This window comes from Entelurus aequoreus, linkage group LG16 (genome assembly GCF_033978785.1).
Source record: "Entelurus aequoreus isolate RoL-2023_Sb linkage group LG16, RoL_Eaeq_v1.1, whole genome shotgun sequence".
Classification (NCBI taxonomy): domain Eukaryota; kingdom Metazoa; phylum Chordata; class Actinopteri; order Syngnathiformes; family Syngnathidae; genus Entelurus; species Entelurus aequoreus.
The window spans coordinates 41359413-41384409 of record NC_084746.1 but is presented as its reverse complement, the minus strand read 5'-3'; the positions used below and the strand labels follow the sequence as shown (position 1 = coordinate 41384409).

At 39.1% G+C, this 24997-nt stretch overlaps 1 protein-coding gene across 5 annotated transcripts in view; it reads right to left on the bottom strand.

Annotated features, from left to right (window-relative positions):
* mib1 (MIB E3 ubiquitin protein ligase 1) overlaps nt 1–24997 on the bottom strand; it is a 123512-nt gene that overhangs the window by 9627 nt on the left and 88888 nt on the right. For 3 of the 5 annotated variants that reach the window (XM_062022871.1, XM_062022873.1, XM_062022872.1), the window contains 7 exons: nt 12377–12509; nt 11439–11525; nt 10950–11108; nt 7956–8137; nt 7068–7257; nt 1736–1814; nt 355–507 (listed from right to left, as the gene is read on the bottom strand). In XM_062022871.1, coding sequence (XP_061878855.1) covers nt 355–507; nt 1736–1814; nt 7068–7257; nt 7956–8137; nt 10950–11108; nt 11439–11525; nt 12377–12509 — 983 coding nt within the window. The remainder of the gene's footprint in view (nt 1–354; nt 508–1735; nt 1815–7067; nt 7258–7955; nt 8138–10949; nt 11109–11438; nt 11526–12376; nt 12510–24997) is intronic. The other 2 variants (XM_062022875.1, XM_062022874.1) reach the window with 1 other exon arrangement.

The window sequence follows — 24997 nt, the reverse complement described above, 5'->3', positions numbered from 1 at the left end:
CTTTGCATACTCACTTGCAATGTAGCAGATAGAGAACTGTCTGCACATTGATGGTGGTAAATAGAATGGCCTGTTTAGCATAATATGCTATTAAGGGAAGATACATTTGGTCGAAACAAGTCAACACTTTGTACTTCCAATGTTAGCTAAACGTGTATTCATTATTATAGATAGAAAATTGGGCATTAATCGACATTAAACATTGACGAGTCAAATTTGTCATTGGGATGAAAATCGATGATAGGAAGAAAAAAATACAACGTGCATAAACAAGGCGGCAGTGAAGCAAAAAGGGGGGAAGGAAAGAAAGAAACTTAAAGGAATTAAAAGGGAACGTGTGGAAGATTCACTCACTAAGATCATCATCATCATCATCATCATCATCATCATCATCATCATCTGCGGCATCATCCTCCATACCTTTCCCTCCGCAACAAAGCAGGAAAGGGGTACGGCGTTCCACCACAGCCCGGCACTGTACGCACTTCTTCATGAGGCTGGCACAGTCTGGAAAGAGCAAGGCAGTGGAGTTAACACCTTTGTGGATAACCTAGAACTCACATTTACGTACTAAACCATGCTAGGGACAAACTGGAAATTTAAAGTATAAAGATGTAATTAGGAATCAAGAATAATGCCATAAATTTAGAGCATACAACACATTTTCAGAGATAAAACAGAATAAATGTTTGATGTCAACAATAAAAAATAAAAAAAACATTTTTTCCCACAGCCTTTACTCTGTTTATAAAAATGTTTCTCCTAAATTACAAGTTCTTTACTCTTATACAGTGGTTCTCAAACAATTTTCACCAAGTACCACTTCAGAAATAAACTTGGCTCTCCAAGTACCACAATCATGACCAACATAAAAATACAGCAGCGTAGTGGGCTTAAGTATTCATTAAAAACAAGGCAAAGGATATATTTTAAATATTTTTAATATTGTTGGCCATTGTAATATTACACACAGTTTGAACAGTAACACTGTTTGAATATAGCAAAACACAACACTGTACTTTATTCAAGTGATTTTTTTTGCCGTACCAATAGATGGAGCCCTCGTACCACAGTTTGAGAACCCCAGCACTTGTACCATTATTTTGTGTTTTGTAAATATTGTATCCCTCAAACATTAAAATGTTTTTCTCAGAACACTGTAGGGAGGCAGTCAAGCAACATTTTTTAATTTTTTTTTTTTTTTTTAATCTGTCCTTTCTAATCCCACCGCTTGTTACTCTCTGTGTCTTCTAGCCACTCAGGTATATCATATTGTCTAAAAAATGTTCCCATCGATAACGTGACATCATAGCGCTCGCGCCGCAGTGTAAGGCAAGCACACAGCAAGTGCGCGCTCTTTCAGTCAATTAGTGCGCGAGGAATAAATATATATCTATATACCTGTATATACAGCCCGACCCCCGGCCAAATTGTTTAACCCAATGCGGCCCCCAAGTCAAAAAGTTGTCTGCTCTGCAGTTGCAGTGTTAATTGTGTGCTAATTGTGTTGAAATGTTTTATTCTAGCATCATACTGTGTGTTTTTGTGATTTTGAGCCAGTGCCATTGCATCTTACTGTCATGTTTGTAAATCTGACTTGTGAGTCAGTGACTTAGCATCATACTGTATGTTTGTAAATCTGACTAGTGGGTCAGTGCCTCCCCAACCTCAAACCTCACTGCACGTCACTGTTTACCACCACCACGGTAACAATGATGACAAGTTTGTAACTTACTCTCACAAGCGCACATGTGGCCGCAGGGCTGGAACAACACCGCCGCCTTTTTGTCAGAGCACACAACACACTCCTCGATCTGTAGGTGACACATAGACAAAGAATTACTAACAGTTCAGGTTATGTGAATAATATTGTGGCAACTGTCTATTGGGCTATTACACAGTGGAGGGGAGTTGGACGCTGCCCCGTGTTGGACGGCAGGGTCTTTACATGTTTCTCCGCTAAGGACAGGGGTTTACGAAGATCCAAAAACCACGCTCTAAACAGCGTGTGAAAAATACAAAATTATGTGTACTATTAATGGGTGCATTGCGCATGATCTACTATGACTGCGTGTACAATTGACAACTAGCGTAGATAGACCGCCTTATTTAAATGAGGTTTTTGCGTGTACTACGTGGTTTGCACCATGGAAACACTCATTTACTGCACACTCACATTATCGTGCTCCTAACTGTGGCGTTTTGCTATGTTTTCAAACATTCCGTCGACTATTATGTTTCATGTGTATTTTAGAATCTGCAGTGCATCTACAAAGGAACCCACTTTTATAGGGCATTGAAAATGCGCCCATGGAAAACGCTGACACTAACTACGAGCGTCCGCAAAAAAATGCAATTGCAATTAGGGCTGGGCAGTATACTGGTATTACAGTTAATACCGGTATATTTTAAAAAGAGGTACATATTTGAGACAATACCGCCATACAGGTATCTTTTGATGTGCCTTTGTTACGGCCGTTTGCTCTTCTCTGCGCCTGACAGGTGGACCATAAGACTAGAGGCCGCAGTTTTTTTCATAGTTTCGCCGGGGGTGCGACTTATACTGAGGAGCGACTTATGTGTGAAATTATTAACACATTACCGTAAAATATCAAATAATATTATTTAGCTCATTCACGTAAGAGACTAGACGTATAAGATTTCATCGGATTTAGCGATTAGGAGTGACAGATTGTTTGGTAAACGTATAGCATGTTCTATATGTTATAGTTATTTGAATGACTCTTACCATAATATGTTACGTTAACATACCAGGCATGTTCTCAGTTGGTTATTTATGTGTCATATAACGTACACTTATTCAGCCTGTTGTTCACTATTCTTTATTTATTTTAAATTGCCTTTCAAATGTCTATTCTTGGTGTTGGGTTTTATCAAATAAATTTCCCCCAAAAATGCGACTTATACTCCAGTGCGACTTATATATGTTTTTTTCCTTTTTTATTATACATTTTCGGCAGGTGCGACTTATACTCCGGTGCGACTTGTACTCCGAAAAATACGGTATACGTGGCTAATGATAATACCAATAGAAATAACTATATTTACCTTTATTATCAACAAAAATGCAACAATACATAAATGTAATGAATAATTGGATTACAAAATAAAAGAGGGGGGGGAACAGGAGCAGGGTTTTAATGTTTTCATTGTTATGGTAACGTTAGCTTAAGCTTTTGCAGTGTGCCTGATTTTTTTTTATTGCATGAGTGTGATTGTGTACACATGTATGTATATGTTTGCTGAAGCGTGATTGTATCCATGAGTGTATGTATGTACACCAGGGGTCACCAACCTTTTTGAAACCAAGGGCTACTTCTTGGGTACTGATTAATGCGAAGGGCTACCAGTTAGATACACACTTAAATAAATTGCCAGAAGTAGCCAATTTGCTCAATTTACCTTTAACTCTGTTATTATTAATAATTAATGATATTTATCTTTGTGGAAACACTGATCATCTTAATGATTTCTCACAATAAATATATATAGAAACAGATAAATATCAATATGCAACACTTTGTTATATTTTCTCTAAGTGCACATTTTTCAAATTGAACATTTTCAAATGATCACTTCTAAGACAGTCTTGGGAAATCACAATATCCCATTTTAACTAGCTAGCCACTAACATTTTTTAACAAATCATGAATTACTTTGCACCATGTTTGTACAAATAATAACTCATGTAAAATACAAAAGTAAACTCTCAAATTTTTAAATCATGTCACACTTTGAACTGGACACCAAATATGTTATCTGTTTCTTTGTCAGTTAGTGGGAAGCCTGGCATTGCATGCTGTTAACTAGTGTGTTGTACTCTGGTGTGTAACTTGACACTGCAACTCTGAGTGAGTCTTGCAGATGTGCATCAGTGAGGCGTGTTCTGTGTTTGTTCTTGATGAAGTTCATGTCAGAAAAGGCTGATTCACAAAGATAAGATTTTTCCTCATTGTTTGCGGAACCTTCTTAATCTTTTGGACATATTTTCACAGCAATCTGGCCTTAAGCTTAATTATGATAAATGTAAAATGTTAAGGATCGGAAATCTAAAGGGAACGTCCTTTCGAATGGAATGCAAAGTGCCTGTTTTGTGGACAGATGGACCAGTTAACATACTTGGTGTTGTTGTCCCAGAAAATCTGGAAGATCTAGGCTCAGTAAATTATGATAATCGACTAAGAAAGCTGGACAAAATTATGCAATTATGGAAAGGGAAATCCCTAACCTTGTATGGTAAAATGTCTATTGCCAACTCGTTAATTATTCCTCAATTTATTTATTTGTTTTTGTCATTACCAGCTCCATCACAAAACTTTTTTAAGATTTATGAGCGGAGGGTCTTCGATTTTGTCTGGAACAGCAAACCAGAAAAGATTAAAAGAAAGGTTTTGTACAAAGAGTATGAATATGGGGGCCTGAAACTTCTCAACCTGGAAGCTATGTGTCTGTCTTTAAAAGCATCAATTGTTCCAAAGATGTATTTAAACATTGAGTGGTACACAAATGTCCTGTTGGACAAAAAACATGTACTGTATCAAAATAAATTGTATCCTTTTTTACAAGTGATCCCCTCCCAGAGAGTCTGCTGGGAAACATGGCGGGGTTCATAAAGGAAACAATCCACTCATAGTGGTGTTTTCAATTTTATGTGCCAGAAAAAAGAGACGGTATTTTGCAGCAGTTAATATGGATGAACTCTAATATTGTAATAGATGGAAAGCCTTTCTTTTGGAAAAATATGTTTGAAAGAGGAATCATTTTTGTCAATGATATTATCAATGAGAATGATAAAATTATGAAGTATGATCAATTTAGAGCTATGTATGGTGATGCTTGCTCAAGCTTTTCATTTTATCAACTAACTGGAGTAATTGGGAAAAGATGGAAACAAATAATTAATTATGGAACTACTAAATTATTAGTTTGTAAACCTCTAATAAGAAATTCTAGTTGGCAAAAAGGAACTAAAATAAATAGAAAAATATATAATTTTTATTTAATAAAGAAATCTTTGAAGGCTGCCTCATACAACACAAATGGAAAATGGGAGGACTTTTTTGACTGCCCGTTGCCATGGGATGCCATATTCAAACTAATCTATAAAACCACTATCAATGTGCAAAATCGTTATTTTCAAATTAAAATTATTTATAACTTCTTACCCACAGGGAAAATGTTAAAATTATGGAATATGACAGAGTCAGATGATTGCCGATTTTGTTGTCAGGAGCCTGAATCCACCCTGCATTTGTTTTGGTATTGTCATATTGTGTCTTTGTTTTGGGTGGAAGTTGAAAAAATGTGTTTAAGGATTGGTTTGTTTATGAAGCTTAATGTGGTTTCTGTTATTTTAGGAGAGTTCATTGACAATCATGATTTAGTCAAATTAATTATAGTACTCGGTAAAATGTTTATTTTTAAGGCCAAAAACAGATATTCACTTAGTATTACTTTCTTTAAAACATTTATTCAGTATTTTCTAACTTTAGAAAGTTACATGGTTGAAAACGATAATGATGCCAAAAAACATTAAAAAAAAGATGAGAAGTCCTCAAAGGCTTATTTTGAAAGTATAATTATGTTTATAGATTATATGATATCTGTTGTTGTGTTCCCTAATTTGAGTGACCTGGACATAATCTGGACTGTACATAAATGCTTATTTTGAAAATGTAATTTTGTTTATAAATTATATGCAATCTGTTGTTTTCCCTAATTTTTTTCTGTGTACATGAATGAAGGTGTGTGTTGCTGAGTCCGACTTGGACATTATCTGGACTGGGCCTGGTTTAAAAAACCCTTTAAACAAATCTAATTTAATTGACAACCTGGTCTGTTGAAGATAAGGCCCTTTTTTAAAAAATAAAATAAAATAAGATAAATAAATAAAAAACATTTTCTTGGATAAAAAAGAAAGTAAAACAATATAAAAATAATTACATAAAAAATAGTAATTAATGAAAATGTTAGTGGACCAGCAGCCTATACAATCATGTGTGCTTCAGGGACTGTGTCCCTTGCAGATGTGTTGTGTATGTTGTGGGAACCAGAATATTGGTAGCAGAAAGAAATAACCCCTTTTGTGTGAGTGGGTGTGGATGAGTGTGCATGGGGGAGGTTGTTTGGGTTGATGCACTGATTGAAAGTGTATCTTGTGTTTTTTCTATGTAGATTTAATTTAAAAAAAAATAAATTTATTTTTATTTTTATTTTTATTTTTTTTGAACAGGCCCGCAGGCGACTCATCTGGTCCTTACGGGCGACCTGGTGCCCGCGGGCACCGCGTTGGTGACCCCTGATGTACACTGTGTGTGTATGTATGTACGTATGTTTGTACAGTGAATGTGCATGTGAATGTATGTACAGTGTGTGTGTGTGTATGTATGTATTGTATGTATGTGCGTATGTATGTAGGTACTTATAGTATATTTTTAGTATATTATTACTTATAGTATGTGCGGGAGGGGAGTCAAAGCATGGCCCCTGCCACCTAGAAAGCCCCACCCAAAACAGTAGCTGTGGCGCCCAGGAAACAAGGGGCCATATTTTTATTTTCGACAGCCAATATATGGTATGTTGACAATCATACGTAGGACAGAGCTGCAGCACGGGCACCTCCTTTCTCACAGATAATTCCACGCAACTGCCAGTTTGCATATTTCTAGAAGTTCTAAATATAGACACAAACAGCTCCAAAGACCAGTTTCAGTCTTGATAAAAATCACACTGCGTGTGCTAAATAGTTAAGATAGAATTTTCTCCAACCTGTATTGTGGGCATTCTGAAGATCAGCATATATTCCGCATATTCATGATAGACCCGCCAAATTGAATGCGCTCTCTATTTAGATCATTTAAGAGACACAATCCTCTATGCACAAGCTTAATAGATCAGCTTTGCGTGCGCTTTGCACGTGTTATAATAATACACGCAAAACTTTAATAGGTCAGGCCCTGAGTGGGCAAAGTGCATCAGAAACATGATCATTAAAACAACAGATCAGACAATGAGGAGCTTTTGTTGATCCAGTGTGTATGTGATACCTTGGTCCGTGACTGGACCTGATCTTTGCAGATAAGACACTTCTTGACACGTGGTGAGCAGAGGGAGCATGTGGCGATGTGTCCACACGGTCCAAAGAGGGTGTCTCTCTTCATGTCGGAGCACACCATGCACTCCTCCAGCGACTCCATGTTGCAGTTCAAAGATGGACTGCGTGTGCCCACCGGGCCGCTAGAACATGACGGGTTAAAAATTTGACTGTGTTAAGAGAGTATGAGAAGATTTATAGCAAGAAACACAGTCATTGCTCGGTAAAAATGAAGCTTGTGTTTCTGTTTGCCACATTTAGGCTAAAACATGTGCTTTCTGTCGTGGTTTCAAGGGGATTTAATGTCATTGTCTGCTCTCATGCTGACTTTCATGCAATAAGATAAAAATTTAAATTAATACATTATTTCAGTGGTTCTCAAACTCATTTCACCAAGTACCACCTCATACTACCGCCATAATGACCTACATTAAAATACAGTAGTGTAGTATAGTAAGCCTAAGTATTTATTAAAAACAAGGCAAGGGTTTTATTTAAGAATTATATTTAATATGTTTGGCCACTGTAACATAACGCAGTTTGTACAATAACACAGTGTTTAAATAAAGGAAAATAAAACAATGTACTTAATTCAAAATGAATTAATTATTTAAGTGATTCTTCGGCGTACACGAGATGGAGCCCGCGTACCACTAGTGGTACACGTACAGCAGTATGAGAGTTCCTGCATTACTTTATAAAGCAGTATTTCAGTAGTTTAATATAACCGCATATGGTTTATTACCGCAGGTGACAACAGTTACATATGGACTTAGCTTAGTTAGCTTAGCATGAAAACATCACATACCTGGTAAGAATGTGACTATCAGTGTCCATTTACCTGCTCTTCTCTTTGTGGCATTTGGCCAGCGCTTTGCAGAGGCTGGGGTCAGGACACAGGTCCAAAGGGGATTGGCCCTTCTTGTTACGAATGGTCAAGTCGGCTCCGTTGGCAGCCAGGAAGCAAGCGATGGATGCTGCGCTCTTCTTCTCTGCCCCCTGGGTGCCTAAGCCCATGATTAACTGCAGACAAACAAACCAACGGGAGGTGAGCGATGAGAGACACACGGATCTTCTGATGCTAAAGACTTATGTCTCCAGTTGAATCCGGTGGGGTCGTATGATCCGTGTCACATCACCAAGCAATTATCCAATCAAAGTCATGTTCTAACAAGCCTTTCCGGCAGTGTAGCTCCATAAGCCCCACCTAAAATCTCATTATCCCAAGATCCCCCTCTATTCTCAGTCAGATGGCCCAGCTCTGAGCCTGACAATCGTCAGCATGTAGCCAATGGAGCTAATTTAATTCTCATGTCTGGGAAGGAGGCGCGACAGGAGAGCGACCCAACTGAACACGCCTCAATTAGGCCCGCTGTCTGGCTGCTTTGACCAGGGGAGGTGCACCAACCGTGACGGAGGAGAAAGAAGAAGTAAGACGCAGGCTGGAAGTGGCAGCTAGGTTCTGTACCTGCAGGTATGTATACAAGCCTCTAAATCACCCCTGTAGGCAATGTGTCCCCTATACATGTTGCGTTAGCCTCCCCAGAGATGAACTTGTACAAGCTGCTGTTGAGATGGTTGTATGAAATGCTTGACTGCCTCCCTACAAGTGTCAGTCTGCAGTCTTGAGTGATGGGCTAAGTAGTGTGCAAGCAGCGGTGCAAGACAAAGGGAGCGCTGAGCACATTTGTGTCTTAGATCCTTAAAACCAGCACAGCATTCCTGTTATATATAGGATATTTGACTAGAATTTATGCAGAACAACCTTAAAAACAGGAGAGCATGCCTGTCACAGAGGCTTTGCAATGTAGAGTCCTCAAAACAGCTGAAAGCCTCTTTCACACTGACAATCTTTTCAGTAGCATTTTGCAGCAGATTCTTAAAAACAGCAGAAAGCTTCTGTTAGACTGAAGATCTTTGACTTGTGTTTGTGCAGTATATTCTGTCAAAGAGGCTTTGCAATGTAGATTCCTAAAAACCCCGGAAAGCCCGTGTCATATTGACAATCATTTTAGTAGCATTTTGCAGCAGATTCTTAAAAACAATATTGTTGCAGTCGATTCTTCAAACCTGTACTAAAGATGTTTAATTCGCATGTTGGCATTAGATCCTTAAAAACAGCAGAGCGTTCCTGTCAGACAGGCATGACGGTTCTGGAACGATTTTGGAGCAAATTCCTAAAACCTGCATGTCCTTTGACTAGCTTTTTTTGCAGTAGATTATTTCTTTTTTTTTTATTAATCAATCCAACAAAATAATATACAATAATACCATAATAATACAATTCCAATTCCAAAACCAAACCTGTCCCAGCAACATTCAATCAATCAATCAATCAATCAATCAATGTTTATTTATATAGCCCTAAATCACAAGTGTCTCAAAGGGCTGCACAAGCCACAACGACATCCTCGGTACAGAGCCCACATTCAGAATAGCAATCAACAGAGCAATTGAGAGGACACACAAACATGACACAAAATAATCCAAAAGCAGTTAAACAAAAATGAATAATATCAACAACAGTATCAATATTAATAAGAATTCCAACATAGCAGTGATTAGAAATCCCTCATTGACATTAACATCACAACCATTTATAAAAAAAATAAAAATATTTAAAAAATGAACAATGGTGTCACAGTGGCTTACACTTGCATCACATCTCATAAGCTTGACAACACATTGTGTCCAATATTTTACACAAAGATAAAATAAGTCATATTTTAGGTTCATTTAATAGTTAAAACAAATTTAAATAATGGATCCCATATTGCAATATATGACTCATTATTATCTAAACTAAATGCAGTTTTTTATACTGATATCATCTCCATAGCTTGTGTATACCAGTCAGTATGAGTTGGACTATCAACATCTGTCAATTGTTTTAGTATTACCCTTTTTCTTATGATGCATATTGAAAGAAATGCATTTTTACTCTTTGATGACACGTTACTAAATTGATGCAGATCACCAAGAATACAAGTTTGCAGTGTCATTGGGATGTTTATATTTAGGAATGTGATTTACCCTGAATTGATTAACGTGGACCCCGACTTAAACAAGTTGAAAAACTTATTCTGGTGTTACTATTTAGTGGTCAATTGTACTGAATATGAACTGTACTGTGCAATCTACTAATAAAAGTTTCAATCAATCGCTTCTTTTGTTGCTTTTAATCATAACTCTTTTATTCTCCGATATTCCCACAATAAAGGAACAAGAGTTCCCTCAGCTGCCCGACACTTCATACATAATTTGCTATCTACTGCACCAATTTTAAACAGCTGAGAAGATGTAAAATACAATCTATTCAAGATCTTAAATTGACTCAGCTTATTTTTAATGTTTCTGTAGATTCTTAAAAACAGCTGTGCGCTCCTGTCATATATTTGACTAGCATTTTTGGAGCATATTCCCAAAAACTGCAGACATATCCCGACATACTGCGGATGTCTGATTAATATTGTTGGAATTAATTCCTAAAACAATTAAAAACGGCTGTAACACTGAAGATGTTTGACTGGTGTAGCAGAAGATACCTAAAAACAGCAAAGCACTCCAGTCATATTGGAAATTGTTGACTTGCGTGTTTGTAGAAGGTCATTTAAAAGCAACATAGTTCTTCTTTTGTATTGAAGATCTTTGACTAGTCTTTTTCTGAATGTATTACTTTATTCATGACTAAAATGTATGAAAGTTATGGCAAAGCATTGCATTGACAACGATACAAAAAATAATAGTGGCGTCCTTAAGATTTGTGAAGATGAGCTCCTCAGAACAATTTAGACTAGAGTAGACAGGAGACTTTAAATGACAAGTGCATGTATACCGTGTTCTTGGAGGGCTCCCAAGGCTCTACTTTGCTGACATCCTGCATGTCCTGTAGCTGCCGCAACTGGGACAGCGTATGATGTCGCAGTGCCTCGTGAAGCGGTGTGTCCCCGTCCTTGTCCTGCACGTCCAGCTTGGCTTCAGCTCGCACCAGCAACTGTCACATGCACACGCACACACACACCAGGAACAAGGAACTCTTTCAGCCGCCATCATTTTTTTATGGTACACTGTGAAAGGCCATAAAGCCGGTTTACACATTGCTGTTGGCAATGTTTCACTGTTGCAAGGGTTACACTACAAAATACCCTTTTTATTGAGTCCACAAGATGGCAGAGTTGTAAACTCAATGCAACTTCACTGTGGACGGCTTGAAGCAAGACTGCCTCTGAGATTTAGTGCACTAGTGTTGCACAGGACAGCCACCACTACTCTGTTAGACATGGTTGGACAATTTAGAAAATAATTAAAGGAAAAGATGTCTTACTCTGACAATCTGAGTGTGCTGACGCTCCACTGCCAGGTGTAAGGCTGTCTGCTGGTTGACGTTCTGGATGTCTAAGCTGGCACTGCCCTGGGAAACAGAAGACCAAAAAAAAAAGAATCGTTTAATAAATATGACAAACACCCACAAAAACTTTTAATATGTAAAATAATGATTGAAATTTGTGCAGGCTTCATGTACCATGACAGAACCATCTGTGTTTTTAACCTTGTCAATCAAGAGAAGGGCAAAATAATGCAGGCATACATGTGTTATTATTACCAAAATTGCTAACTCCTCAGCTGAGAAGATGTGCAGGGAAGCTAATCATTGTGATCAGGCTTTTAATTAATTCTGCAAGAAATAAGAATGCCCTGGCTGGCTGGCGGGGAATCTGCAGTGCACCTCGCACACTCGCTAAACAGAAGGCTGAAGCATCGCAGCGAAACAGCCCATTGCAGAGAATTATGGGAGGGGGAGGTGAGGCTTTCCCCACTACAACCGCATGTGGTGGACATTGCAGCTATAGTTCTGCCGTGCACCTTAACCTACATAACACAGCCTCTGCTTAGTCAGGTGACTTTTGCAGTAAACTCCTGTAAGTCTTTGGGGAATTAAAAATGAGGAGGGAGCCAATAAAGCTATGATTGCATTAGTAGTAGAAGGAGGTGGCATAGGGTATGTAGCCTGGCAGCCTTAAAAAAAAAACCCTGGAGCCCCTGTGAACCGTATGGATATAATAAAAAAAAATGGCAGTTAAAGCAGCTTGGAACAGTCTATATAGCTTGCTGGCTACATGGAGTGAAGTAGCTCTTTATGTTTTGTACAGTCAAATGAGCCAGACGTGCTACGGAATGAGTTGTTTTTTTTCCCATTTACGTAGAATGATGGGTTGCATCTGTTGTCAGCCATTCACATTAGTGAGACTTGCTTGTTGTTACCTGATGGACTAACAGCTCCGCAACCTCCACGTGGTTGTTAAGGGCCGCCAGGTGAAGTGCGGTGTAGCCGTCGTCCTTCTTCTCGTCTACAATCCAAGGCCTTGGCAGTTTGGAGAGTAACACACGCATTGCACTGCAGAGAAGAAAGTTTGACAAGAGTGAGTGATAGGGCACCACCAAAGAATGGCAAATCCATTCAAATCAATTTGACCAACCGGTCTAAATTAGCTATACCAGATGTCAAAATTTCCGGTAATCTGATTGGGTCTGAATATCACACTGAGCAAGGTGGTGTACACACACAATGTATCGAGCACATGTTTTTTTTTCTTAAAGTGACACATCGAGATTTTAAGGGACACAGTATTACATGCATCGATGCTTAGTTTGACCCATAATTACAGTATTATTTAACTACTATTTCCAACTTTTTAATGAAATAAAAATGGAACAATATACAACACTTTGACTAATCATAATTAAGAAGTGAGGTGTATCATAAGGCATACTTTGGGGGTTTTTTAAATTAATTGTTTTATGCAGGAGTATTTCATTAAAAACACCAAGAATGACAGTAAGCTCACCAGAAACATTCATCTTTCAATGCTGAACAAGCACTTTTAATCCTTTACTCGGTCTAAACCAATCAAAATTGGATAAAAGTTAAAAACAGGGGGAAGCCATTTTTCACTTGGTGAACCACAAAAGTTACTCTCGTTGGGAGGTAAAAAATGGTAATCACACAAGAATTCACTTCAGTATCTCCTCTTGGGAAAATACATACACACACACACAGAGGGGTGGAGGAGGACAACAACATTGTTTGTACAGTGTTGTTTAACTGAAGTGCCCTGATGTGGTATAAAGGGAGCTGTTGTTTCTGCTCCACTGAAGGTCATTTGGAGGGTGCGTGCGGCAAAGAAAGAAAGCAAAACGAAGGAAGAGTCTGAGGACGCTTCAATGTCATAGAGCAATACAAATTGTAGGCCATAAATACATAGACTGGAGTTCATTGTTCTTATAGTATGGTAGTAATTACATTGTAATTATAAAGACAAACTGTGGGAATAAATGAACACTAAACTAGAAAAGAAGTCATCCCAAAATGCTGAAACCGTAGGAGAAATAACATAGCAGCTTAAAAGTCTGGTCTCAGATCTCGTCTGTGAGTAGGGACACGCTGTACCTTCAAAAAGCATTAAAGCAGCAATGGAGGATCGTCACCAACACTTCTGACCTTGATTAATCCCCAAGAATCATGCGGGGCATTTCGTTCAACTGCGACAAAAGAGGAGGTCCCAGATTCTACTCTTCATCATTTGTATGTGCATTGGAGTGTTTACGTACACAAATGAGGAGAGAATTGGGGGCCAAATTGGGGGAGCATATCGATGAAAAATGAAATAAGTTCAAGAAAAAAGGTAGACATGTTTGCAGGATGGTTGGTTTTTAGGTGAGCTGAAAAAAAGCTTCATCAGCATGGGCTCATGAGGGAGGTGCAGGAAGAAGCTTGCAGCGAGGCAGGGGGGCCGGCACAAGGCATCTCCGTGCGGACTGAGATGTGTACATGTCGCTGCTATACTGCTGCAGTGATGAACAGTGCAGCACTGCAAACCTCTCGCTCTCTCCTTTAAAGGTTTATGCACCTGCATTGCTTGCAGCCATCTTCAACTACATAATGCAGGTGGGGGGGGGGCTTGCAAACGATAGCATAGCCACATACCTCTTGCCTCATCTCACATTCATAATGTGTCGCCATCGTTACGGAGAACTATTTGTTTGCATACTGTAGTTTTAATCTCATGGGAGGAGAATACTTTTTAAGTAATTCAATCTCCTGCGCTCTCGCTGGGAAGGACCTTCTTACCCAGGAATTCGACAAGCAAATTATTCAAGAAAAGACCTTGTCACATTAGCTTCGCGCCCAAAGCTAGAACATGAAAGTGGTCCCTCGTGCTTGCACATTAACGAATTTAGCCTAGACAAGGGTTTTCCAAACTGTTTTAGCTTGGGATCAACATTTGAAATTTGGAATCCGGAACCATAAACATTGGAGACTGCAAAGAAGAAAGCTGTAGGTGCGATCGGTGTATTAGCGGCGGACTACAGCAACACAACCAGGAGCACTTTGAGGATAGCAGACGCGCTAGCCGAACGACCTCACCTTGACTTCTTCCGTCACCCGATCACCGTGCAGTCCTTCGTCGTACCCTCGATCGCTGGAACGCAGGTGAGCACGGGTCGTGATGAGCAGATGAGGGCTGGCTGGCGTAGGTGCAGAGCTAATGTTTTTAGCATAGCTCTGTCGAGGTTCCGTAGCTAAGTTAGCTTCAATGGCGTCGTTAGCAACAGCATTATTAAGCTTCGCCAAGCTGGAAAGCATTAACGTTTATTTACATGTCCAGAGTTTGGTAGTATTGTTGATCTTCTGTCTATCCTTCCAGTCAGGGACTTATTTGTTTTGTTTCTATATGCAGTAAAGCCCGATGCTATCACGTTAGCTCAGTAGCTAAAGAGCTTCACCGATGTATTGTCGTGGAGATAAAAGTCACTGTGAATGTCCATTTCGCGTTCTCGACTCTCATTTTCAAGAGGGTATAGTATCCGAGGTGGTTTAGAATACAAATCCGTGATCCACAATAGAAAAAGGAGAGAGTGTGGAATCCAATGAACCCTTGTACCTAAGTTATGGTCAGAGCGAAAAAAGATACTTTCTGCACTGCACGCTAGTCCTTCACTTTCACGTTCTTCATCCACGAATCTTTCATCCTCGCTCAAATTAATGGGGTAATCGTCGCTTTCTCGGTCCGAATCTCTCTCGCTGCTGGTGTAAACAATAGGAAAATATGAGCAGTCCTTCCTCCGGTGTCGTCACGCTACTTCCGGTAGGGGCAAGGCTTTTTTTTATCAGAGACCAAAAGTTGCGAACTTTATCGTCGTTGTTCTATACTAAATCCTTTCAGCAAAAATATGGCAATATCGCGAAATGATCAAGTATGACACATAGAATGGATCTGCTATCCCCGTTTAAATAAAAACATTTCATTTCAGTAGGCCTTTAAGAGAAGACATAGTGAACGCATTTGATCTGTGGTATTAGCACTGCCGGTGGTGTGCAAGCTCCATCTAGTGGCATACATATGAAATAATTGTAAAAATACAAATATATTAAGCAAAGGTTTCCTGAAAATGAATTAAACTGTAATGAAATTATCGTATTTTCTGGACTATAGAGCGCACCCAATACATTTTAGGGATGCATTTCCCCCCCATATATTAGCCACACGGGACTATAGGCCGCATATATATACGTTGCGAAATTAGGTATTTGCACAAAGAGATTCTGTAAATGTCTATTTAGATACCTGAACTGTTTCCAAACGGTGTCTGTAACACAGCAGTAAAACGGATTGTCAAACAAAACAGACGTCATCGTCATTAACCCACAAGCTGCGGAAGCAAGCTCTCCAATCAGCTAAACAGACTCAAAGCCTTCACTGTGATGTATTGGTGAGTTTACTGAGGAATTTGTGAAACTGAAACAATACAAAAAGAATCCCGTTGTAAGTTAATAATACTAACACAAACACTTGTAAACGCGTTAGCATATTAGCTAATGCTAACGACGCTAGCGTCATTATATTACATGTACAAATATGCATGAAAACACTCCTACAGACATCACACATGAGACTGTTTAGTAAGTATAAACAGTTTTAGTTATAGTGTAAAACTTACAAACGCTGCTTGGAGTCATGAATGAAGAATGCATACGAGTAGAAAGAGTAGAAGACTGAACAGCCCTCTACTTCCGTTCGAAAGCACTAAATGGAAGGACACTGCAGCACCTGCAGTGAGAGAACTCGTCCAAAAGATTGCGCAATAGAAAAAAACAATAAAACACCTTCTTAGTGTATTTCCTTTTTTTTTTTTTTTTTTTACTATTTGTATTATAGCCTGGGCATCAGTGAAGAAAAATCCATACATTAGCTGCACCGTTTTATAAACCGCAGGGTTCAAAGTGGAGGAAAAAAGTAGCAGCTTATAGTCCGGAATTTACAGTAATGTTTAACTTACCTTGTATGCCATAAGCCAATTACCTGCGAATGCATATTAGAAGCTAAACCGTCACAGCAAGCAAAAGTAGCAAAACGGCGGTACCATACTATACATTTGAAGTAGGGCTGATAATGTCACAGTACATGGCTCACAATAACGGGATGCTGCGACAGGGGTGAAACAATAAGCAAACAAGGAAAAAACAATAAAAAAGTTTGTAGCGGCTAAAAACAACAACTGATAAGCGGCCTTAACGTGTCGATAATTGTATGGTAAGGGTAAACATCGCCAGTTTGTCATGTTGATATACACAGTATAGTCACACTCCTAATTTGAGGTGGTACTAGATTTTAAAAGTTTGAGAATCATTGGTTTAAAGCAGGGGTCTCAAACTCAATTTACCTGGCTGAATGGCTAGCTGCACTGGAGACAGGAAAGAGCCTTCCGCAAACTGTCTCCACAAAGTTGGAAGCACCAAATTGTCCAAAATATCTTCTTAAGGAGAGGAACTTAGGTAAAACAGGACCTAAGTGGTTTAGTCCAAGATTTATTAGTTAATGTATTAAATTTCATGATATTACCACAAAACCAGGGACGCAATGATCTCTGTGACTGCAAGGTTTGCTAGTAAAGATAGAGAAAGGTATAGAAGTGAAACTGGGTCACCAAGGGAGAGATCTGGACAAGCCCCTTGGGAAAGCTCCACAGAGGACTGTCTTGGGCCACCATTTGTCATTGACCGTGACGGCGTTTGTCATTGCATGCTAAGAAAGTGATCCGGGTTTGTGCGCACAAGTGTCAGGGTCGACGTAGTCCGTATGCCTTTAGTCTGTCTGACAGCCCATCTGTGTGCTGGTTCAGCGGCCGTTATTACAACAGGAAGTGAGAAGTGACAACAATGCGGGCACGATGGAGGGGGGCAGCCAATAAGCAGACTGAGATTAATGGCCGAGTGAAAGCATATGGCTTCTCTGATGTAGAGGACGTGTTTGGCATACTATAATTCACTTACGATGTCCCCGTGCGCGAGCAAGGCGTTGGAAATTATACACAAAGAGTCGCCACCTGCTTTGGCAATGTACAATTTGCGATAAAGCGCATGATTGTATTTAAATAAATGTAATCCTGCATTTAGGAAGAATCAGATCTATCAAAAGCGTAATCAAAGGGAAATAACTAACATCAAGTTTATAGTTGACCTTGCAGGAGTAAATAAACAATTAATTGGAGTGTCACTTTCTCGTAACTCTTACTACTCCAAATGTGGACGTATGCAAAAAAACAACATACATCAGCCTAAACTGGATAATTTGACCTCAAGATCTTAGTTTCTTTGCACTGCTGAATGACTCGATATAGCATAAACAAAATGGCTTGAAAACATGACCACAAACTCTGTAATATGTATGCCGAGCCAGTAGATGGTGATATCATTTAGGCAAGAAACACGAGCCACAAACTGTTCAGCTGCTACTGCTTTGATTGCGACATTTAAACCCATACCACCATTTTCAGCATTTAACAGTAACACTATAATTTTAAAGGACTTTGAGTCTTTGGCTAATACCTAACATTGCTTTAACTAAAATACAAGTAAGGCATATGCTAATGGTAATTTCAAACCATTTACTTCCCATCCCCCACTTTATCAGGGCCATCCCATGGCCATTGTCCACTCCACTGTTAGTGTGGACATGGCCTTAGACAAACTAAATCAAGGCGGGTCGCATTCAAGTCAAGCCTGGAGACAAGAACTAGACTGTTTCTGCTCTGTAAAAGACTTTTCATAATCAAGCCGCGAAGAGAATAATTTCCCGTACAATGTGACCTTCCCCTTGCTGCCTATACCTGAGGCTGCCGGGTTTGCCTGCTTTTATTAGGGATTATTAGCATAAACCAGTGAAGGAAAAGAAGGGCGACGGGTATATTTTCTGTGGCAGCTTTTTTTGTGATCATCAGTCCTTTGTCCATGCCTTGAAGGTTGTTTTGCAAGCAGCCAAATAAATTGTGTGATCTCCCTGGTATAAGTAGGTGGGGGTATGTAAAGGCTGAGCTTTAATTAGCTTTAAATCACCTGGTGATATGGGATGTCCTGATTCATTTATGAATAGGAGGTGGGAAGTCAGAAGGGTCTAATGGCGTGTTAGTATCCCATTGGTTCAGGATGGCCCAATTACTTCTCATGCTACTGTCTTTTTGTACTTGATTCTACACAGCATCCCTTACAATTCAGCTCTATGTATGTGTCCATCTTACCGTTCCGTTTTTCTTATTCTGATTCTTCAGAGAAATCGGGGGCTAGTAAAATACATTTAATCTGTTAATTCTTTAAAATGAGATTTTACCCCCATATCCCCCCATTCCATACTTTGAAGAAATTAGCATACTACACTGTGCAAGTCTTCGACTTGTTTTTTTTAACAAAAGCATCCCTACTACCAGCAGTAATGACAATCTCAAACAAACAAAAAAACAAATAGAAGAAGTTTGAAGCTACAGTAATAGAGAAGTTTCTAAAGCGCAAAAAATATGACTAAAGTGGTAAAGCTGTATTTTAGTTAAGATTTTTTTATTTTATTTATTTTAGTAAACCATATTTGTATGCAAAATTATTTTTTGTCACTTATTTATGAGTCCCTTCTTATGTAGTATATATGTTTTAGTACTTAATTTTCAGCCTGAACTAAGCCTAATGTTTTTGTGTTAAATACCGGTAATAATCTTTGTGACTAACATATGGTTTTGTATCATTTGACGTGGTTGTATACTGTAAGTGGCTTAGATATAATTACAGAATTCGATTAAAATCAAAGGTAAGATTGCTGATTCAGTGTTAATATTTAAGTTGGCCCAGGAACCTCTGCAAGTGGAAAATTTGGGCCTTGAGGTGAAAAAGTTAAGAACCCCTGCTATAAATCAGAATCGCTGAAGCAACCTACTTTCGGTCTTCTTACTGCAATCAAGAATTTGCATTCACAAAACGGAGACATTCTGTTCAATACGCACACATTGGCAGAGGTGGGTAGTAATGCGCTACATTTAGTATGTTACTTTTACGTAACTTTTTGAAAAAAATTTACTTGTTAGAGTGGTTTCAATGTAGCATATTCTTTACTTTTGCTTGAGTATTTTTGTGAAGAAGAAATGCTATTTTTACTCCGTTACATTAAGTTTCATTCTGATTGTTACATTTACTTATATCATAATCATTTATTATCTATTGATTAAGGTTTGCAAAGACAAACTTATTTTTCAGCCAGCCTTCTTCCGGCAGGCACTGCCACATGACTGTGTTTCGCCAATCCAATGTAAGTTTTATTGACGTTTGACTTGATTCCACCAATCGAACGGACCCTAACAAGGTATGATAAAATAAAAAGCTACTTGTTTAACAAGTGTTAGAATATTCCCAAAATAGGAGAATTTAATTATGTGACATGACATCAGCACATCCCCGGTTGTTTAAGACAATTTGGTAAGCAGAAACCTCCTAAAACAGTGAACAAAAAAGACATCTTTTTGTATGTTTCTCTGATGATCCTAATAACCACAACAACACTAAATAGAAGTGGAAATGAGTACTTGTTTATTAGATCCGGAGCTTGAACGTTACTAGCGCTAGCTTATTAGCATATAGCATTATCTTCTTCTATTGTATTTGTATTCTAACATAGCTAAACAAGCTGACATTACCATAATCACATCCTGGTGTACGAGAGGCACACTGGCCAACAGTCATATTAGAGATAAGAGCATGGAAACTAGAACTTTAAGTGTAGCTGTGAAAATAGAAGAAACTGAATTTTTTGACAAAACAGACTAATTTTATGCATAGAAACGTACGGACTCTAAAAAGTGACATGACAAGGCAGCACAATTCTTCAATGATTACTTTCAAACTAGTAAAAATAACATTTATATAATGTGCTATCATCTGCGTCAGTAGAAATGTTCACATTTCAGCCTACAGAATTCAATTTCCAACAAGAGAAAATGAGCTGCAAAAAATTGGATACTACTTTGTTTTACACACGCATGCACACATAAACTACAATTATAGTCTAAGAACCATTAAAAAATAGCTACTAAATAGATCAGAAGTTACTCAATACTTTGTAGTTTTTTTCACGGAATACTTACTCAAGTAATTATTTTGATGGCCACTTTTTACTTTTACTTGAGTCATAATATTCTGAAGTAACGGTACTCTTCCTTGAGTACAATTTTTGGGTACTCTACCCAGCTTTGCACATTTGGCCCGGGTATGCTGGAGTATCTTACATCGATTTGTGCAAATGGAATACTATGGTATGTTGTGTATTTGTCTGGTTATGCAGGGAATGTTATGGCCCTAACGGATGTCAACATAAGCTTCACCATGCCGCTTTACATAAATCACTGGCAGAAGGGTAAAGGTTCTGCGTTTGCATCTGACTGTGTCCTTAATAATTAAGAGGTTAAAAAAACATGTTTTGGTGAAATTTTTTTTCCTTAGTGTGGGGATGACTGATAGAAAATACTGAAATGTAACGCTAATCCTCATTTTGTCCAGCAAGCAGCTAGCAGAGGTGGTCGACAGCATTCTTTCTGGTGTGCCAGCATGTAATTGGCATTTGAAATTAACTGAAAAGTGTGCTAGGGCACAAAGCAGTAAACAGAAAAGCAGAGGGACGTTGTACTAGGGCTGGGCGATATATTGAATATACTCGATATATCGCGGGTTTGTCTCTGTGCGATATAGAAAATGACTATATCGTAGGGGTGTAACGGTACGTGTATTTGTATTGAACCGCTTCGGTACAGGGGTTTCGGTTCGGTTCGGAGGTGTACCGAACGAGTTTCCACACGAACATATTAAGTAGCCGCCTAAGCTAAAGTCTTAACAAGCAGCTCCGCTTCTTCTGCTTCTGTCTCTGTCAGTACTCTACACAGCACCCAGCATTGTCCCACCCACACAACCATCTGATTGGTTACTCACAGAGCGGTAACAGCCAATCAGCAGTGCGTATTCAGAGCTGTAACAGCCAATCAGCAGTGCGTATTCAGAGCGCATGGTGTCAGTGCTCCAGCGTCGAGCAGATAGGTGTTTAGCAGGTAAGCATCAGGCAAAGGACTCTCCCCAAATTATAATAAACACCTCCCAGTCAACTACTAGTAACATCACTATGAGCCCGTTGACCTTCTAGAAACAAACGGCAGCTCAGCTTGCTCGCAATCCTGGCTTGAGGTTATAGCTAATTAGCGTAACGTTTGCTCATTTTGCGGTGTGTGTGTGTGTGTGTGTGTGTGTGTGTGTGTGTGTGTGTGTGTGTGTGTGTGTGTGTGTGTGTGTGTGTGTGTGTGTGTGTGTGTGTGTGTGTGTGTGTGTGTTACGGACAGCAAAGCCCCGTCTGTCTGTTATTTCACTTGACCTTTTTTCTGTGTTGATTGAGCTGTGTTGAAGCAGCAAAAAAGGACATTATGTTAAATGAAGAGTTTCTGTCAGATAGTTGATATAATAATGTAATAATAATGGGGCGGTATAGCTCGGTTGGTAGAGTGGCCGTGCCAGCAACTTGAGGGTTGCAGGTTCGATCCCTGCTTCCGCCATCCTAGTCACTGCTGTTGTGTCCTTGGACAAGACACTTTACCCACCTGCTCCCAGTGCCACCCACACTGGTTTAAATGTAACTTAGATATTGGGTTTCACTATGTAAAGCGCTTTGAGTTACTAGAGAAAAGCGCTATATAAATATAATTCACTTCACTTCACTAAGTGCATCATTAAAGGCCTACTGAAACCCACTACTACCAACCACGCAGTCTGATAGTTTATATATCAATGATGAAATCTTAACATTGCAACACATGCCAATACGGCCGGGTTAACTTATAAAGTGCAATTTTAAAATTCCCGCCACACTTCCGGTTGAAAAACTCCTTTGGATATGATTTATGCGCGTGACGTCACAAAAGCGACGGAAGTGGTTGGACCCCATCGGACCCGATAGAAAAGCGTCTCGTTTTCTTCGACAAAATTCCACAGTATTCTGGACATCTGTGTTGGTGAATCTTTTGCAATTTGTTTAATGAACAATGGAGGCTGCAAAGAAGAACGTTGTAGGTGGGATCGATCAGTGTCTTAGCGGCTAAGTACAATACTTACAGCAACACAACAAGGACTACTTACTACGCCTAGCCGATGCTTGCCGCCAAACCCACGGATGAAGTCCTTCGTCGCGCCGTTGATCGCTGGAATGCAGGTGAGCACGGCTGTTGATGGGAAGATGAGGGCTGGCTGGCGTAGGTGGAGCGCTAATGTTTTATCATAGTTCTGTGAGGTCCGGTTGCTAAGTTGCTAAATTAGCCTTAGCGTCGTTAGCAACAGCATTTTTAAGCCTTACCAGGCTGAGAATTTTTAACCGTGTAGTTACATGTACATGGTTTAATAGTATTGTTGGTCTTCTGTCTATCCTTCCAGTCAGGGGTTTATTTATTTTATTTTTATCTTCATTTGAGAACGATGCTATCACGTTAGCTCAGTAGCTAAGTGTGTCACCGATGTATTGTCTTGGAGAAAAAAGTCACTTTAAATGTCCATTTCGCGTGCTCGACCCCCGCGACCCCGAAGGGAATAAGCGGTAGGAAATGGATGGATGGATGGACTCTCATTTTCAAGAGGATATAGTATCCGAGGTGGTTTAAAATACAAATCCGTGATCCACAATAGAAAAAGGAGAGTGTGGAATCCAATGAGCCAGCTTGTACCTAAGTTACGGTCAGAGCGAAAAAAGATACGTCCATCACTGCCTCTCAAGTCCTTCACTGTAACGTTCCTCATCTACGAATCTTTCATCCTCGCTCAAATTAATGGGGTAATCGTCACTTTCTCGGTCCGAATCTCTCTCGCTCCATTGTAAACAATGGGGAATTGTGAGGAATACTAGCTCCTGTGACATCACGCTACTTCCGGTACAGGCAAGGCTTTTTTTTTATCAGCGAGCAAAAGTTGCGAACTTTATCGTCGATTTTCTCTACTAAATCCTTTCAGCAAAAATATGGCAATATCGTGAAATTATCAAGTATGACACATAGAATGGATCTGCTATTCCCGTTTAAATTTTAAAAAATCATTTCAGTAGGCCTTTAAACCTACATGAACTACATGGTGTTCGGGGATGAATAGTCTCTCCTATTGCTATTGTACTATTTTTTCAGCTATAGTTACATTAATCATTAGTAATGGAGCAGCCTAGTTTTGAATTGCAGGGTCCCTGCTATCACATGTTGATAAAAAATATAACATTTACATAATAAAAATCAACTACAGGCTTCCCAAATGCTGTAATAAATTAAGCATGAGGAGTTGACTTGAAACTGTTTAATATTGCACTTTTTATATGTAGAAGAAAAGTTTTGTCATTTTATTTAATCTGAGCAACAACTTGAGGCAGTTTAATGTTGATTAACGTGGGCAGAATTATTATAGTGTTCCCAATGTTAAAAGGATAAAGCTATTGTTTACAAATTGGGTAAATTTATATTTTGTTGTTTTCTTACTGTACCGAAAATGAACCGAACCGTGACCTCTAAACCGAGGTACGTACCGAACCGAAATTTTTGTGTACCGTTACACCCCTACTATATCGTGATATTCGAGTATACGTTCTCAAGCAGTTGCTTTTAGATACGGGCATTACACTACAGTCTTTTCTCACTCTTTCTTGTATCTCCAAAACAAGCGCACCTTCTTACATACGTCACATACTGTCGCACGTGCAACGTCATACACTCTCGCGGAGCAGAGAGGTAGCGGCATGGTAACGTTAGCTGTGATGCTAGCGGTGCGGTGTGAGTGGTAATACGAGAGAAAGAAGTGCGAATCTGGTAACAAATGAAGGAAGAATTAATTCCCAAGAAAAACAGCACTGGGTCCATCGTCTGGCGGTGGTTTGGCTTCAAGCGGGAATATGTTGAACAGACAACCGTAATATGTCAAGTATGCTGCAAAAGCGTTGCTACAAAAAGTAGCATTACTGCTAATTTGTAGCATCATTTGAAAAGTCACCCGCTAGAGAATGAAGAGTGCTTGAAACTCTGCATGTAAACATCTCGGCCGGTGCCACACCCAACAAAATGCGGAAGCAACCATTTCCAGATCAACACCGTATGAAAAAAATAGTCAACAAAAGGAGATAACGTCTGCAGTAACCTACAACATAGCGAAGGACGTACACTATTTGATTTCCTATTATGCAGATAATTTTTATTTGACAGTTATTGAAATATCTTGTGTGACATCATGCTCACTTTATTTGTTTTAAACTATTGTAGTGGCATTCTGTACAAAAAGTCCACTTTAATTTAGTGTTGTTTTGATATGTCATTTTAGTGACATCATGCACAAAAGTGCACTAATAGCTTGTTTTAAAATGTCTCTGACAATCTTGCACTTTCTGTTTTGGAAATTATATGAATGTTTGTGCCACTGCTTAGTAACAGTTTAATAAATACAGTTTTGGTAAATTGACTTAGTTGTGATTTTCCTCTCTGCATGAAAGTTTAAAATGAGCATATATTAAT